The sequence below is a fragment of the Wolffia australiana genome, chromosome 9 (genome assembly GCF_029677425.1).
Source record: "Wolffia australiana isolate 7733 chromosome 9, ASM2967742v1".
NCBI classification, from domain to species: Eukaryota; Viridiplantae; Streptophyta; class Magnoliopsida; order Alismatales; family Araceae; genus Wolffia; species Wolffia australiana.
The window spans coordinates 10,323,812-10,336,995 of NC_135843.1; the positions used below are offsets into that span (position 1 = coordinate 10,323,812).

Below are 13,184 nucleotides of genomic sequence, written 5' to 3' on the forward strand. Positions count from 1 at the left end.
CATTCAAGATGATTTGACCGACTGAAGCCTTAATTTTGTCCACTACCGTATTATTTACTGCACAATTTGTCCAATGCAATAAAGTCAACACGGGAGAACTTTCAAAATTTAAGCGTGCATGGCTAGGTGCGTGACTGTTCATGTCCATGTGCATGCCGCAATTTCGCTCCACATGTAGAGGGCTGATACAACTTTTTACTTGAAAAAAGGATAAATATATGTCGGGGTACGCTAGCCAACATAACCAAGTATTAGCGGCGTTAAAACTTGCCGTGTCATATATTTATTCAAATTCAATAAACAACGTCATCTCTCTCTCGCGCGCGCTCTCTTTCTCTCTCCCCCCCTCTTTCATCTTTCCTTTTCATCCCTCTCTGGACATTGGTCGAATGGAGAATAAACGCGATTGAACTCTTTGTTGGCCCCGATCGACCAGTTTTTCTAACTCTTCTATTCCAGGTCCCTATTAGTTGCAATCATATTGAAGACAGGAGAAAGCAAGGGAAGACGCGAATTGTGTCATACGTGAGAAACGAGCGTGTTCCAGATTGTGGGATCTTGCGGTTTCTCAGCTTTGAATTCCATCCTGTCATGCGACTAGTTTCGAGGGATCCAGTTACCGTCGAAGATAATCGGTGCCAACTGGCTGGAGCTTGGCAGCCCTTTCATTCCTAAGAAATGAAATTTATATCGTTCAAATATTTGGAGCAGTATTACAAAGTAAATACAAGACGGCTACGTTTATGTAGAGAGCAACAAGAACGAGAATAATTGCCTCCAAATAAGGCATACAAAGAGACGAGAGTATAATTAGTCAATTAGTGCTGTTGGCTTCCAATGGATATTGGGGAATGGGTTAGTACCCATGAACAGGCAAATATTTTCTTCGGTGGCAAGTATTGACTCTTGGGAAAATGGAACTATGAATCATATCGTAGATGCCATTGTGTAAGTTCGTGAACTAAATTAATGTTCCCGTCTGTCAGAAAAAATAATTCCCAGAAAACGCTTCCAACTTTTTTTTATCTTCTACAGTTAATAAATCTAAAGACCCAAAATAGCTACCCAAGTAGTTCGTATGAGTTTTACAAAGGCAGTAAGTCTCATTCGTATTATTAAGTCGTTATTAATTGTAAAGTCGTTGTGATAATACATGCAGGATTATCCACTTGACCACTGAATGATTAATATTCAAATTTACTTTGCCAGAAATAGGGAAAAGCTGGAATGAGCTGGACAATGTTGGCCACAATTAACTATACTCTCACTACAAACCCCATCCTGTCTCACCTATCGAGGGTATAGCGGAAGCGATGTTGTCTTTACTAATTCCTTCCGTCGTCGTTGACACCCGATTGAGAGATAGCCCACCAGTTTTGGACGCCCCACTGCTTCTAGGAAGCGGAGTCCGCAAGCTTAACATCGCGGGCATTTGCTGCGTGGGCCAAGGATGGTTGTGTTCAGATGTATAAGTGATGACCAGCATCGTTGGGTCTGATCGGCTTTTCTCTACTTGTTTTTTGGCCGAGCATTCATTGGAGCTGCTGCACCTGTAATAACCCCTGCATCGAAAAGGTCCTCTACCGTCAAAATTTTCCATTGAGAACACAACTTTCTCTGACGTAGTTCCGTAGGAAGTCGGAAATTAATGTTCAATTGGAAGACTCTCGATAGTGTTTATTTCCCAGTTTTACACGAGAAAAGAATATATCAGTCTCATCATGGAATAAATTTCTGAATATTTTATCAAGCTACCTGCAGCAGTGTGAACTAATTTATCGTTTACTGCTGGGAACTCATGTTGGATACTTTTAAGAAAACTATACTTTGTCGGTCCATAGGGCACTGATTAAATCATGCCATATGATGGTGCTTCACATAAAACCTGTCGTCATACCTTGTAAATGTTGAGGATCTTATCTTAATGGACCCTTAAGTATGTATCCAAGTAACTCAAGAATCCACCAAGAATATAGGAATGAGAGTAAACAAAACCCACACACTGATTTGGAGAAAATAACCTTCTTGAACATGATAATAAGTGTTCACAACAGTGGTCCAAAATAGCAAGTACAAACGGAGAAAAGAGAACAAGTTCTCCAAAGGGACTAACCAATAAGAAGATACTCCAATGGTGTCACCTTCTTCCAAAAGCCTCTTTGCAAGATGCTTTGTCCCTAAGTCTTCTCCAACTCTCCAATTAGCTAAGCTTGAATCCTCCAAGGATGATCACAGGATGCTCTCAAGAATTCCATCATAATTCCTCCCATGATGAGGAGGACACCTCCTTTTATAGAGCTCCTTGGAAGCTTCTAGAAACCTCCCTCTCTAGAAGGTTTCCACAACTTTCTAGAACACCTAGAAAGACCGACAAGCTTCTAGAAAGATCCATTAGCTTCTAGGATGGACTAGAGGAGTCCATAAGATTCTAGATCATTCTGAAAGCTTCTAGAACATGAGTGTTGAACAAGTCAACCCTCCCAGTAAAAAACCACGAGGAAAACACAATTACCTTGGGTAAGGTGAACCCTTAATGGACTTCTGACCATACTTTTTCCATGCCCACAGGTCAGGAGGGATCACATCTCCGCCTGGCTTCCCGCTCCCAGCTTCTAGTGCAGGAATGCAGATGACTCTTCTTGTATCACTTTTCCTGGTAGGGAGAATTAGATTTATGCGTTTTCTTAATTTGTGGCCAACGAAGCTTACGAAAAAGAAAAGGATACCATGAGTTTATAGCAATACTTTACGGATATGTGGGAGTTTCAACAAATAACGATAATGGAACTTTCGGATTATTATCTCTGATAGCTCGCTGATCCTAAATAAATTATGTTAAAACTTTTCCTTTGCGATGTGTCCGTCAAACCAAGAGTCAAAGTCGCAGAAGGAGAGATAAGTAGATAATTTGAAAGAGAGGCGAAACAGAGATTGAGAGAAGAGGATCGAATCTTTTTCTCCTACTTATATCATTTCGTCTATTACAACTCTATCCACGGCAACATTACTTGAGGAGATACTCATTCCAGAGCTCATAACACTATTGAGTCAACGTCATGGGTAATTCTTAGGAGAATATGCTCACAAACATTAGAGGTCGTGTGTTATTTGTCGTACTACTGTGCAAATACTCGTTTTGGCAGAAATAATCAGTTGCTAACAACACATGCATCCAAATAAAAATAGACCTATAAAAGTAATTTGAGTAAATAAAATTAGAAAACTCGGTGAAGACCTTTTATAGTCCGGACTTCCAGTCGATAAAGATGAGATCTTTAGCTCTCTGTGGTCGAGTGGAGGGCTCTCCATCACACCGCTGACAGGGATCAAGGGTGCAGAAGCAGAAGCAAAAGAATAATTTTGATGCAGCCTAGAAAAAAATTTGCAGTTAGCGTCGTCCCTAATTATTAGAAAAAGATTGTTACGACCATTAAAGATAATATTTCCATACGGCTGTGCCAACCGACTATTTGGCAGAATCAATCGGTAACTAACAAAAAAGGCATCCAAGGAAACATAGAGTTGTCGAAGTAACTATGGCAACATCAAATTAGAAAACTAGGTGAAGACCTTTTCCAGTCCGAACTTCGAGGCGATAACGATGAGACCTGAAGTTCTCCATGGTCGACTGGAGAGCTCCGCATCACACCGCTGACAGGGATCAGTGGGGGAGAAGAAGAAGCACACGCAAAAGAAGAACTTTGATGAAGCATAGAAAAAATTTCGTCATCGATTTCCGCCATCGTTTCTACGGGGCCAATAAAACAATTATCGGCAGCAAGATCCGGCCAAAACGGTACTGGAACGCTCGAAAATTGGTCTCCCAAAGGGTCGTGGGTTTCGCCCGGAATTCTGTGCACGACACGTGGGAAATAGCTATTTGCAGAGCCGCTGCTACCACGGTTGACAACGTCGCCGAGATAGCCCGTGCCAGCGGTGGTCTTCTCCCAAAGGCTTTCGCACAGGTCCTCCATAGCAGATCTTCCCAGACCAACTGATAAGTTCTTAAGTGCAAGGTGATGGATTGGAAAACATCAGATCGTAGCTAGAATTTGAGCTGAGAAATTTCGTTCTTTCGAAGACTAATAAGAAACAACCAACTCTCTTGGCCTTGTCTATATACGGGTAAGGTTGGAGCACGAAATAATCTAGGGAAAATATGGTAGGCCTATTGCAGGTACCCATGAAGGATGATGTCAGATACGCGTGTACTCTGACCCAGCGCACTGTTGAATAACGCGTTGTTTTCATTTTCTTCGCAATTTGTTTTTAAACTTTGTGTTTAGAAATGTTTTACCGTTCTTTCTCTTACGTTTTACCATCACTCTTCTTTTTTCTGTCACCTCATCTTCAATGTATGTTTAATTTTCCCGCTTAAAGTACTGCACTGTGAAGAGCATCTCGAAACTTGATGTGAGAAGTTTTTCAATCGCGAGTGGCACACTACTTTTTTTCTCCGGATCTCATTTGTTGAGACACAGGAAACAGGAGAGATTAATGCACCCTCAATCTTCGGTCACCGTTGACATTTCATTCGCTTCTCGGCTTTACGCCCTTCAAATTTACGTACCTGGCGACCAATATAAGAAGAGAGAATGCTTTTTCCCAGGGGGGACCTCCTACAGCCGATCGTTGGTGAGAGAATGCGAGAGAGGGTGGATGGGGAGGGAGAGAGAGAGCACGACAGTGGACAGAGATAGGTATAGATAGGGACAGGGAATGCATGTCATACAGAATGGAAAGAGCGAGAGAGAAAGGGAAGGCGAGTGAGACAAAACGATAAATATACAGGGAGACAAAGTCTCTATCTGTGTTACAGAGAGAGAGAGAGAGAGAGAGAGAGAGAGAGAGAGAGAGAGAGAGAAGAGAGAGAGAGATTGAACGATAGATAATCATGAATTCATGACTATAGTGTTACAAAGGCGGGATGTGGGAGCGAAGGGAGAAGGGGGTACGGGTGGGGGGAAGAGAAAGCGCCGCTCTGGAACTGTTCCACCATGCCGTTATTACCGGAACAGCGCTTCGCAAGGTATCTTTGATGGATGACCATAACTGCCAGAAGAAAGTACTCTTTACGCTATAGAGAAGCAGACTGCGTTGAGTTTTAGATATCCGCAACTCTTCGCTAGGAAGCATATAAAAATGGGGACAGGGAGTAAAGGCTTACTTTTCAGCGCGTTACTATTTACCGAGGAAAGACTTACTGCATCGCGCTTTTAGGGCTTTTCCCCATATAATACGTATTGAACAAAGATAAATCAGATACCCTTTTTCTAGAAAACGAAACCAGATACACAGACAACTAGTCATTATTCTGTTAAAGGTAATACATAACATCTTTTCCTGAACAGCCCTCGCTGTTGTCTTAATTAAAACTGTCCTATCTATGTTTTTATAAGAGTAGATACTTTAACCATGGACACAAAATAGTTATAAACTAAATACATGATGGCTGCCACTGTAATCCATTCTGACAGATTCTTTCAAACACAACAGATATAATTTTGAATTTGATCAATGATTTTAATGGTGGACACAATGCTTATCCTTGCAAACATATTTAGTCGAATAGACGTTTTAAATTAGGCTAATATAATACATCCACCTCATCTTCTAAAAATATTCTCTTGTATTGAAATAAATGAGACATCAGAATGATGTGTTAAAACAACAGATCCTTGAGATTCGTTCAGATAATTAAAAATATATATTATAGTACTCAATATCAACAAGGAGTTTGAAGCTCACAATAAAGCTTAACTTATCAATTAATTGTGCATTGGAGATAATCCAATCTAGGCAGATACAGTGCAGGCCAGCCATATCTATATCATACAAAGTACAAAAGTAATGTATAGAAAGTTTACAAGGCTATGATAATATCAGAAGTTTATCCAATAACTGGTATGGTTAAATCAAAATACTAATAAGGACAACAAGTTTATTCCATATTAAGTTGTATGAAACTTTTCGAAATTCTATAATATTTTACATGACCTAAGCATAACCCTATAAAAATTTACAAGTTCAGTAAAGATATAATTTTTATCAAATTAAATATACTTAAATATACTTATAAAATGAACTAATAGTTTCGTGTTCTTTAACACACGTATGTATTATTTAAATGTTTATCAACATACTTATTTCCAAAAAATAATTTTATTTTTTAATTGGAAATTATAACTAAATAATGTTTAATGCAAGTGAAAATCCAGTAACAATAAAATGCTTTGCTGAATCTGACTAGATTCAATAATAACTATTCAATTATTTTCCAGAAATTTACGTATTAATATGTATTTTTTACTTCAGATTCGGGAACAAAAAACTCAGGTAGCCTTTATAAACTATATATTAGGAAATGATATTATCGGCTTTCTGGACTTTCAACTATACAGGCCAAAGTTTACTTATTGGAATGAACCAGAGAAATAAAACAACTTATTGAAGAAATCCTGATGGTGTCGTATATAATCTGTTGTGGTGAAGAAGATATTTATGTTGCAGGGTAAAAAAAGTAAAACAGTTGACAACACTTTTATTTTAAATAAAAGAAGTTATGATGGCGAAATATCTCAAGATCTATAATTAGGCGCCAATAAAATATGTAGTTGTCTTAAACATTGTAATCTAGAAAATCAATATAATGGATGATGAGAAACATTTGGTTTGCGGGCACCTCCAAATCAGGTTGATGTATCCCTTTAACCCTGATATATTTAATAATGGAAACTGTGGAACTCGACTTAATCATATCCCATCTAATGAGGAAACGATGTGAAATAAATGTAATGAAATATAAGAAAATGGACAATGTCTTCATTAATCAGCTCCCCATATTAACCATGTATGTGTGTCAACTATTTTTCAATTCACAGAAAAAATAATAAAGGTGCCAAAAAAATAACATTATCTCTTAATTGGTCGCTCATGTTCTTGCATGCTATCATTGGCAAATTGTTAGGCAGCTAAAAAGACATAACATGAATGTTTATTTCGCAATAAATGTTTATAAGTGATGAATGTGGTTTATTGGTGGAATTCTACATTTAAAGATTTTTATTCATGCAAAACATATGTGTAATCTTTGCACGAATCCCCATGGAGGAGATAGTGACATATGTTCCATCTACTAGTCCAATTTCATGGAAGTTTTTTCCAATATTAATTTCTTGACATACAAGTGAATTATAAACAGGCGAGGAAGAAAGTGGATAGAAGATACTTTTTAAAATCATCGGTGAGATAATTATTAGCCCCATGTGAGATATGGAGTATTACGGCATTTGGTCTTTAATTTTTATTTGTTGACCGATAGATATTGAAGTGGCATAAATTGTTTGTATGTCTCCCACAAATGACAATAAATCTGAAATACGGGGAATGAGGATGGGTTAACACTTCCCTGTGTATACAAGTCAAACCATAAGCTCATTCTGTTAACATTATTCTGGTTAAAATGATAAATATACTGCAATAGGATTCCCTACGTGTATCATGTAATCCTTTATGTACGATGAATGAATGTAAATTGATATAAAAACAATAGTGTGCTTAATATATAATAGTACAATCAATAATAGCGAAGGTAACTGATTGGCTAATACTTCAAAAACTAATGGTAGACCTATTGGAACCATAAAAATGCCACTGTACATTCTGTTGTATAAACGAAAACGTTTGTAGCTGAATACAGAATCACCCCCACCCAAATAAAAGCAAAGAATGAATAAATTAAAAAACAGATGTAACTGTCAAATCTCTAGGAATTCAAACGTAATAGGGAAAAATTGATCCTATTTTCCCACTGTACATTCTGACTAAGCGGCTAAATGAGCTAAAGTAGTGATATCTCCTGCAAATAAAATGTCCTACGTGTAGTATATTGGTTCTGTAATTCCATGGAAAATAAATAATATTTATTCAATTAACAGTTTTGTCCACTATGGTTTTCCTCATCAAACCATTAATTCGGATTATCTTAATCTAGACATCAAAACCTTGTTACGTTACAATGGAAGTATAAAAGAGGTTTTGCATGGCTGGCCACTTTTGGAAAGAAAATTGAAAGATAAATTACATACGAGAGAGATATGTTTTTTTAGGCAAGCTCATTAATTTACCAAAGTTACTATGTTTAATCTAATAGTATTTCATGAGCGTGCCACCATGAGACATAGTGACTGTATGGTTTAAAGTAATAATTGAATTTTTTTTAATGTATGAACAAAATACAGGCTCTAGATATCTGAACGCAGATAAGTGGCCCATTGTATAAACTGGTGGCTGGAAATTTGTGGTTAACATGTGAGATGGTTGCAGTGTGACAGGGCGGTAGTGAGCTACCACATCTGGCATGTGGACTGGCTGTCATTATCAGTTCACTGATTGATAAAGTTGATGGAAAGAGGTCCGATTGGTTCAGCTATTTTAAATAGCACAGTAGTGGCTGCCCATAACGCGAGAAGGTACTCTGACCCCTTGGGTGGTGAACACCATTCAATAGAAGGGCCTGGAAATCTGAGTAGACTAATTAAATGATTTTACTTCGTCTGAAAGCAATCATACTCCTATTTTTTTATGTTATTTATCAATAGAAACTTTATTCATTGTTAATCTTGTGTGATGCTTATGGTATAGTCTTAAAGAGATGTAACGAAGACATGATCTGATCTCAGTAGCTCTCTCTGTTTCATTTTTGCATTATTTCTCTTATGTTTTTGCGTCTTGACTTCCCTGGTAGTTATATGTTTTTGTTTATGTGAAGCACTGGTCTTATTTCTATAATTCGTTGAATCCATTTGCGCTACGTTTCAATTATAGTCAATCATAATTTTTCCCGTTAAATTCGGAAGAGAAACAGCAAGGAAAGGCAATTCTTCCATCGTATATGTGAAACCTACGTTTTCCAAACTGTAGAAAGTTGCTATTTCTCAGCTTTCTGTCCTATCTTGTCATGCAACGAGTTTTGAAGGATGCAGTCCCGGTCGACCTGTCGCCAGCCGGGTAGTGGGAGACTACCGTTATTTATATATTTATTTTCCTTCTTGTTCAATAATTAGAGCAGAGCGGTACAGTGAGATTCAGGGCAATGTTGATTTCTTTACTTTGAGTCAATAACTACAATGGGATGGGAAATGAATATTAAACTGAATTAATGAAAAATCAGATATTTACAGACAAAAGGGAGTATAGTTCGTGATTTCTTGGTCTATATCTTTCAATGAGGCTTGGGGAACGGGTTGCATCCAAACCACTACTGAAATCGGAACAGGTCTAGATAGAGGCATAAAAGAGCTTGCGAAGCCCCATGTTTAATTCACTAGCTCGCCGTAAAAAAATATATATAGAGCTGACTTTGGTCAGATCGCAGGGTATCCCTAGATTAGTACTATTTTGTATATATATATATATATCCTGTGCGTAGTCCTGTACCAAAACCTAGTTCCGTGATAAATTTTACTAATCTTATCATTATTGTAACAATACTATAGCTAAAAACAAAAAAATGTCCCGTCGACTATTCTACGGGGGTTTGAGGATGGTGTTAAGTTATATTTCCATTCAGTTGGCAGGAGTTTTCAAACTGGCGCGAATACGCTACAAACGGCTTGATCCACATAAATTTTTATTCGGTAAATATTTAAATCTTGCATACCGATCGGTGGTCGATCGAAAGTGAAATTTTCTCTATCTCTCTCTTACTTGTTTTCTATCCCCTGACCCCACAAAATCTGCCCAACTCAAATATTTAAACCCTTTCGACTGAGAACCCACCACTTTTGGACGCGCCACTGTTTCGACAAAGCTGGTGCCCTTAGCTTCCTACCGTGATCATCCTTTTATTTCGACATGGATTGTGATTCGATTTGTATATAATATGTATCATCCTTAGGTCTGACCGGCTTCTCTTTACTTGTTTTCTAGCAGACCATTTTTTCGAGTTTTTACCTTGCAATAACCTAGGAGTCAAACGATTTTCTACTGTCAGGTATTCTGATCGCCAACGCATGTTTATGTATGGTCTCTTCATACCGAGGCAGCAACAAATGTTCGATTGTCCCACGTGCCAAAACAGAATTCGATAACCTAATGAAATTGTATTACTTTCTCTCTGCCAGAATATGAAATATATGGGAAAAAGCTCCTTGGCAGAACTTTACAACTCTTTTGACGTTTTTCATGCAGAATCATACGGACCTTTCTCTTAAATTTTTATTTCCGTATCCAAGTGAAATTGTTGACCTTAAGCACGATACCATATCTTTTGTTTCTCCCGTATAGCATGTTGAGATATATTCCGTATTAAGATTAGCATGACCAAATTACCTTGGACATCAAGAACCTTGAATGTTCTTTGCAGCAAATTTTCTTCTTGCCAGAACCTCTCCGCCTAGTGCATGTATGCTTATGACTCTACATTTTGAAAAGGATCGATCCTCGCTTTGGAAGAGGGATTGAGAAGAGAAAGAGTGAGAGAAAGATTGAGAGATAGAGAAGAACAAGAAGTGAGGAAGAGAGGAGAAGAGGGACACAGTCGATATTAGAATCTCTTCTTTATTCCAATAATGATCTGTGAACATGGTTGGTTCTCTTTACATAGAGTATGTTTAGGCTAACTATAGTAGTGATTTAAAAATATCATTACCGTTATTTTAGTTGTAACGGCTCCAGATGAAACGGTTTGATCCGTTCGTTCTGTGTAAATCGTAGCTGTTGTAACTGGTATAACAGCTACGGATCGAACGGCTCAGACCGTTCGATCTATTTAAAACATAGCCGCTATATTTCATATAACGGCTATCTATGTTCGACCTATCTATGTTCAACCTATCTATGTTTTATCCTTTCTATGTTCGACCCTAAACTATGTTTAATCCTAATCTATATTTAAACTTATATGTTTCCTATTCCTTCTAATCTCTTAACGAGTATAAAATAAATTCATCATTACTAAACTAATCTTGATTAGGTGTGAGAGGAAAAGAGATAGAGAGAGAACAAGAGAGATGGAGAAAGGGAGAGAGGGTGTCCAGTGTCGTCAAAAGTTAAAATAAACGTTCATTTATGTCCGTTTCGTAGATGGACCCTCCTCCCTTTCCTTGCGTTATTATTTAGTGCTCCACTCCTGGAACGCAACAAAGCCAAAACAGTAAGAGATTGAAGAAGCTTTGCTTGCATGCCTGGGTGCCTCACTGTGCATGCACACGTGCAGCCCAACTCTTGCCCTTTCACGTGGGAGGCTGACAAACATTACCGTATAAATAATCGGTAAAATCTTGAGAAACACATAATAGAAGTAAACTTTTCAGTAGCCATGCAACGATCTAGTAAGTGGGGTTAAAACGTGGGGTTTCTTTACATTCGTTCGAATTTAATTCTTCGGATCTGATCTCTTTGTCTCCTTTGCCCGCCCGTTTTTGTTGGATAATAATGAATTTTGTCTGATTCGAAGGATCGACCATTTTTCTAGTATCATCCAAGCCCGTTTCCGCCGTATCTGTGAAGTCAATCATATCCCATTAATTCGGAGAAAGACAGCCTGGCAAGGCGCTTCTTTTGTGATACGTCTTTTTAACCGTGGGATGTTGCTGCTTTTCAACTTTGTGTCCCATCCTGCAATCACCTTTTAAGGATGGAGTCCCAGTCAACCTGCAGCCGGCAAGATGGGTGCTTTCTTTCCTCATCCATCTAAGTTTCTTATATATTTACACGGTTACAAGTACTAATATATTTATTTAAAACTCAATAAAGGACCAACCGGAATGAGAAATTGACTATAAAATCAGCATGTTCATGGATTCAGCCTCCAAATAGGTTCATGTAATCGCCTGCAAGTCCAATCTCATGTTTCATCTTGACGGGCCAGTAATCACTCCTCTCTTAAATTGTCAGTTTGTATGGGACCAACTAGGTGCATGAAAAGGTTTAGTTAATGCCTCAAGTGGCCCAATAACATTATTATCTTTCACACAAATTATCATATCCACATATAGAATAATGAGTTAGTGGTTGACCTAAACCCAATTAGTAGGTTGAGTTTCCAGTGCATCAGATGCCAAGCTACACCTTATGTTTAGAAGTGTATCGACTCACTTGTTGAACGTTTCTATCATTTATTATCTTGAATGTATGCTCCGTTTTCTACTTGACGTCCCAATGATAAGTTGTGCTATAATAAAATATCAAACCTTACCGATCATCTGAGTTTATACATAATGCCTGAAAAACTCATTAGAGATTCCTTCATTGATATCTTACTACCCTAGTTGATGACACTTTTACAGTATCTTCCTTGAGCTGTCTTATGTTATATGGGGGTGGACAATGTCATTATTATCACTCAATTACATTACTAAACTTCTTGCTGCCCCCAAGCTAGGACTGTTTGTTGTTTACTGAATAGTAGGTTTTAGGTCATAGTAGTAGTACATCCATTCATTCATAAGATGTTTCTGTTGTGTCAAGCCAAAGGACAACTTATGTGGTTAAACCTGAAGGACAGTTCGGTAAACTACATTTCTGAAATTCACATTGGTCAATTAGCAAATAATTTTCCATAACGATCAGCAACCTTCTTTTAGGAGTGTCATCACACAAAAGGCCATTTTGTGGACCATACTCATCATATGAGTTAGACTATATGTTATTCTTCCATCCAGATATATTGACATCTTTCTTTAATATCCTTCAAATATAAAAACTTGAATCAAATTCTTACATTTTAAAGATCTCTCTGCTATAGTTATATCATCATTCACTAACATATATCATGTATTTATACAACTCAATATAAGCGTCGTAACCGGACTAGAGTAAATAAATTGTATTAGTGAACAAGGAATGTGTAGTTGGCTAACTGAACACATATATTTTGACTATATACAACTGCTTCCTCTTTTTCATCTTCACATTTTCATTCCCAGACTTTAGTCCTTGTACTTTAGACTAGATAATTCATTAAAATTCTAGCTTCCTGGTGTAGATAGCCCCCCTGTTCTGCGTTGCAATATTATTGGTAAGGAGTTGACCCAAAAATCTAACATAGATGGCTCCCACGATGGGCAATGTTAGTCGATCCTTATTTAAAGTAACCACATGTCTCATAATGGCCCCCACAACCTGTGCACTTCCAAGTAGCACTCTATTGTCATATCCCTTATACGATAATTAGTGTTGGT

General features: G+C 37.7%; 1 protein-coding gene across 1 annotated transcript; it reads right to left on the reverse strand.

The window, feature by feature from the left end:
- Positions 1-464: 464 nt before the first annotated feature.
- LOC144707771 (uncharacterized) lies at positions 465-4,099 on the reverse strand. Its single transcript, XM_078581013.1, has 5 exons — positions 3,571-4,099; positions 3,236-3,370; positions 2,513-2,653; positions 1,291-1,562; positions 465-671 (listed from the first exon to the last, which is right to left on the reverse strand). Exons 1-5 carry the CDS (start codon positions 3,972-3,974, stop codon positions 598-600), a joined length of 1,026 nt encoding a protein of 341 aa, XP_078437139.1. The 5' UTR covers positions 3,975-4,099; the 3' UTR covers positions 465-597.
- Between the last annotated feature and the right edge of the window lie 9,085 nt (positions 4,100-13,184).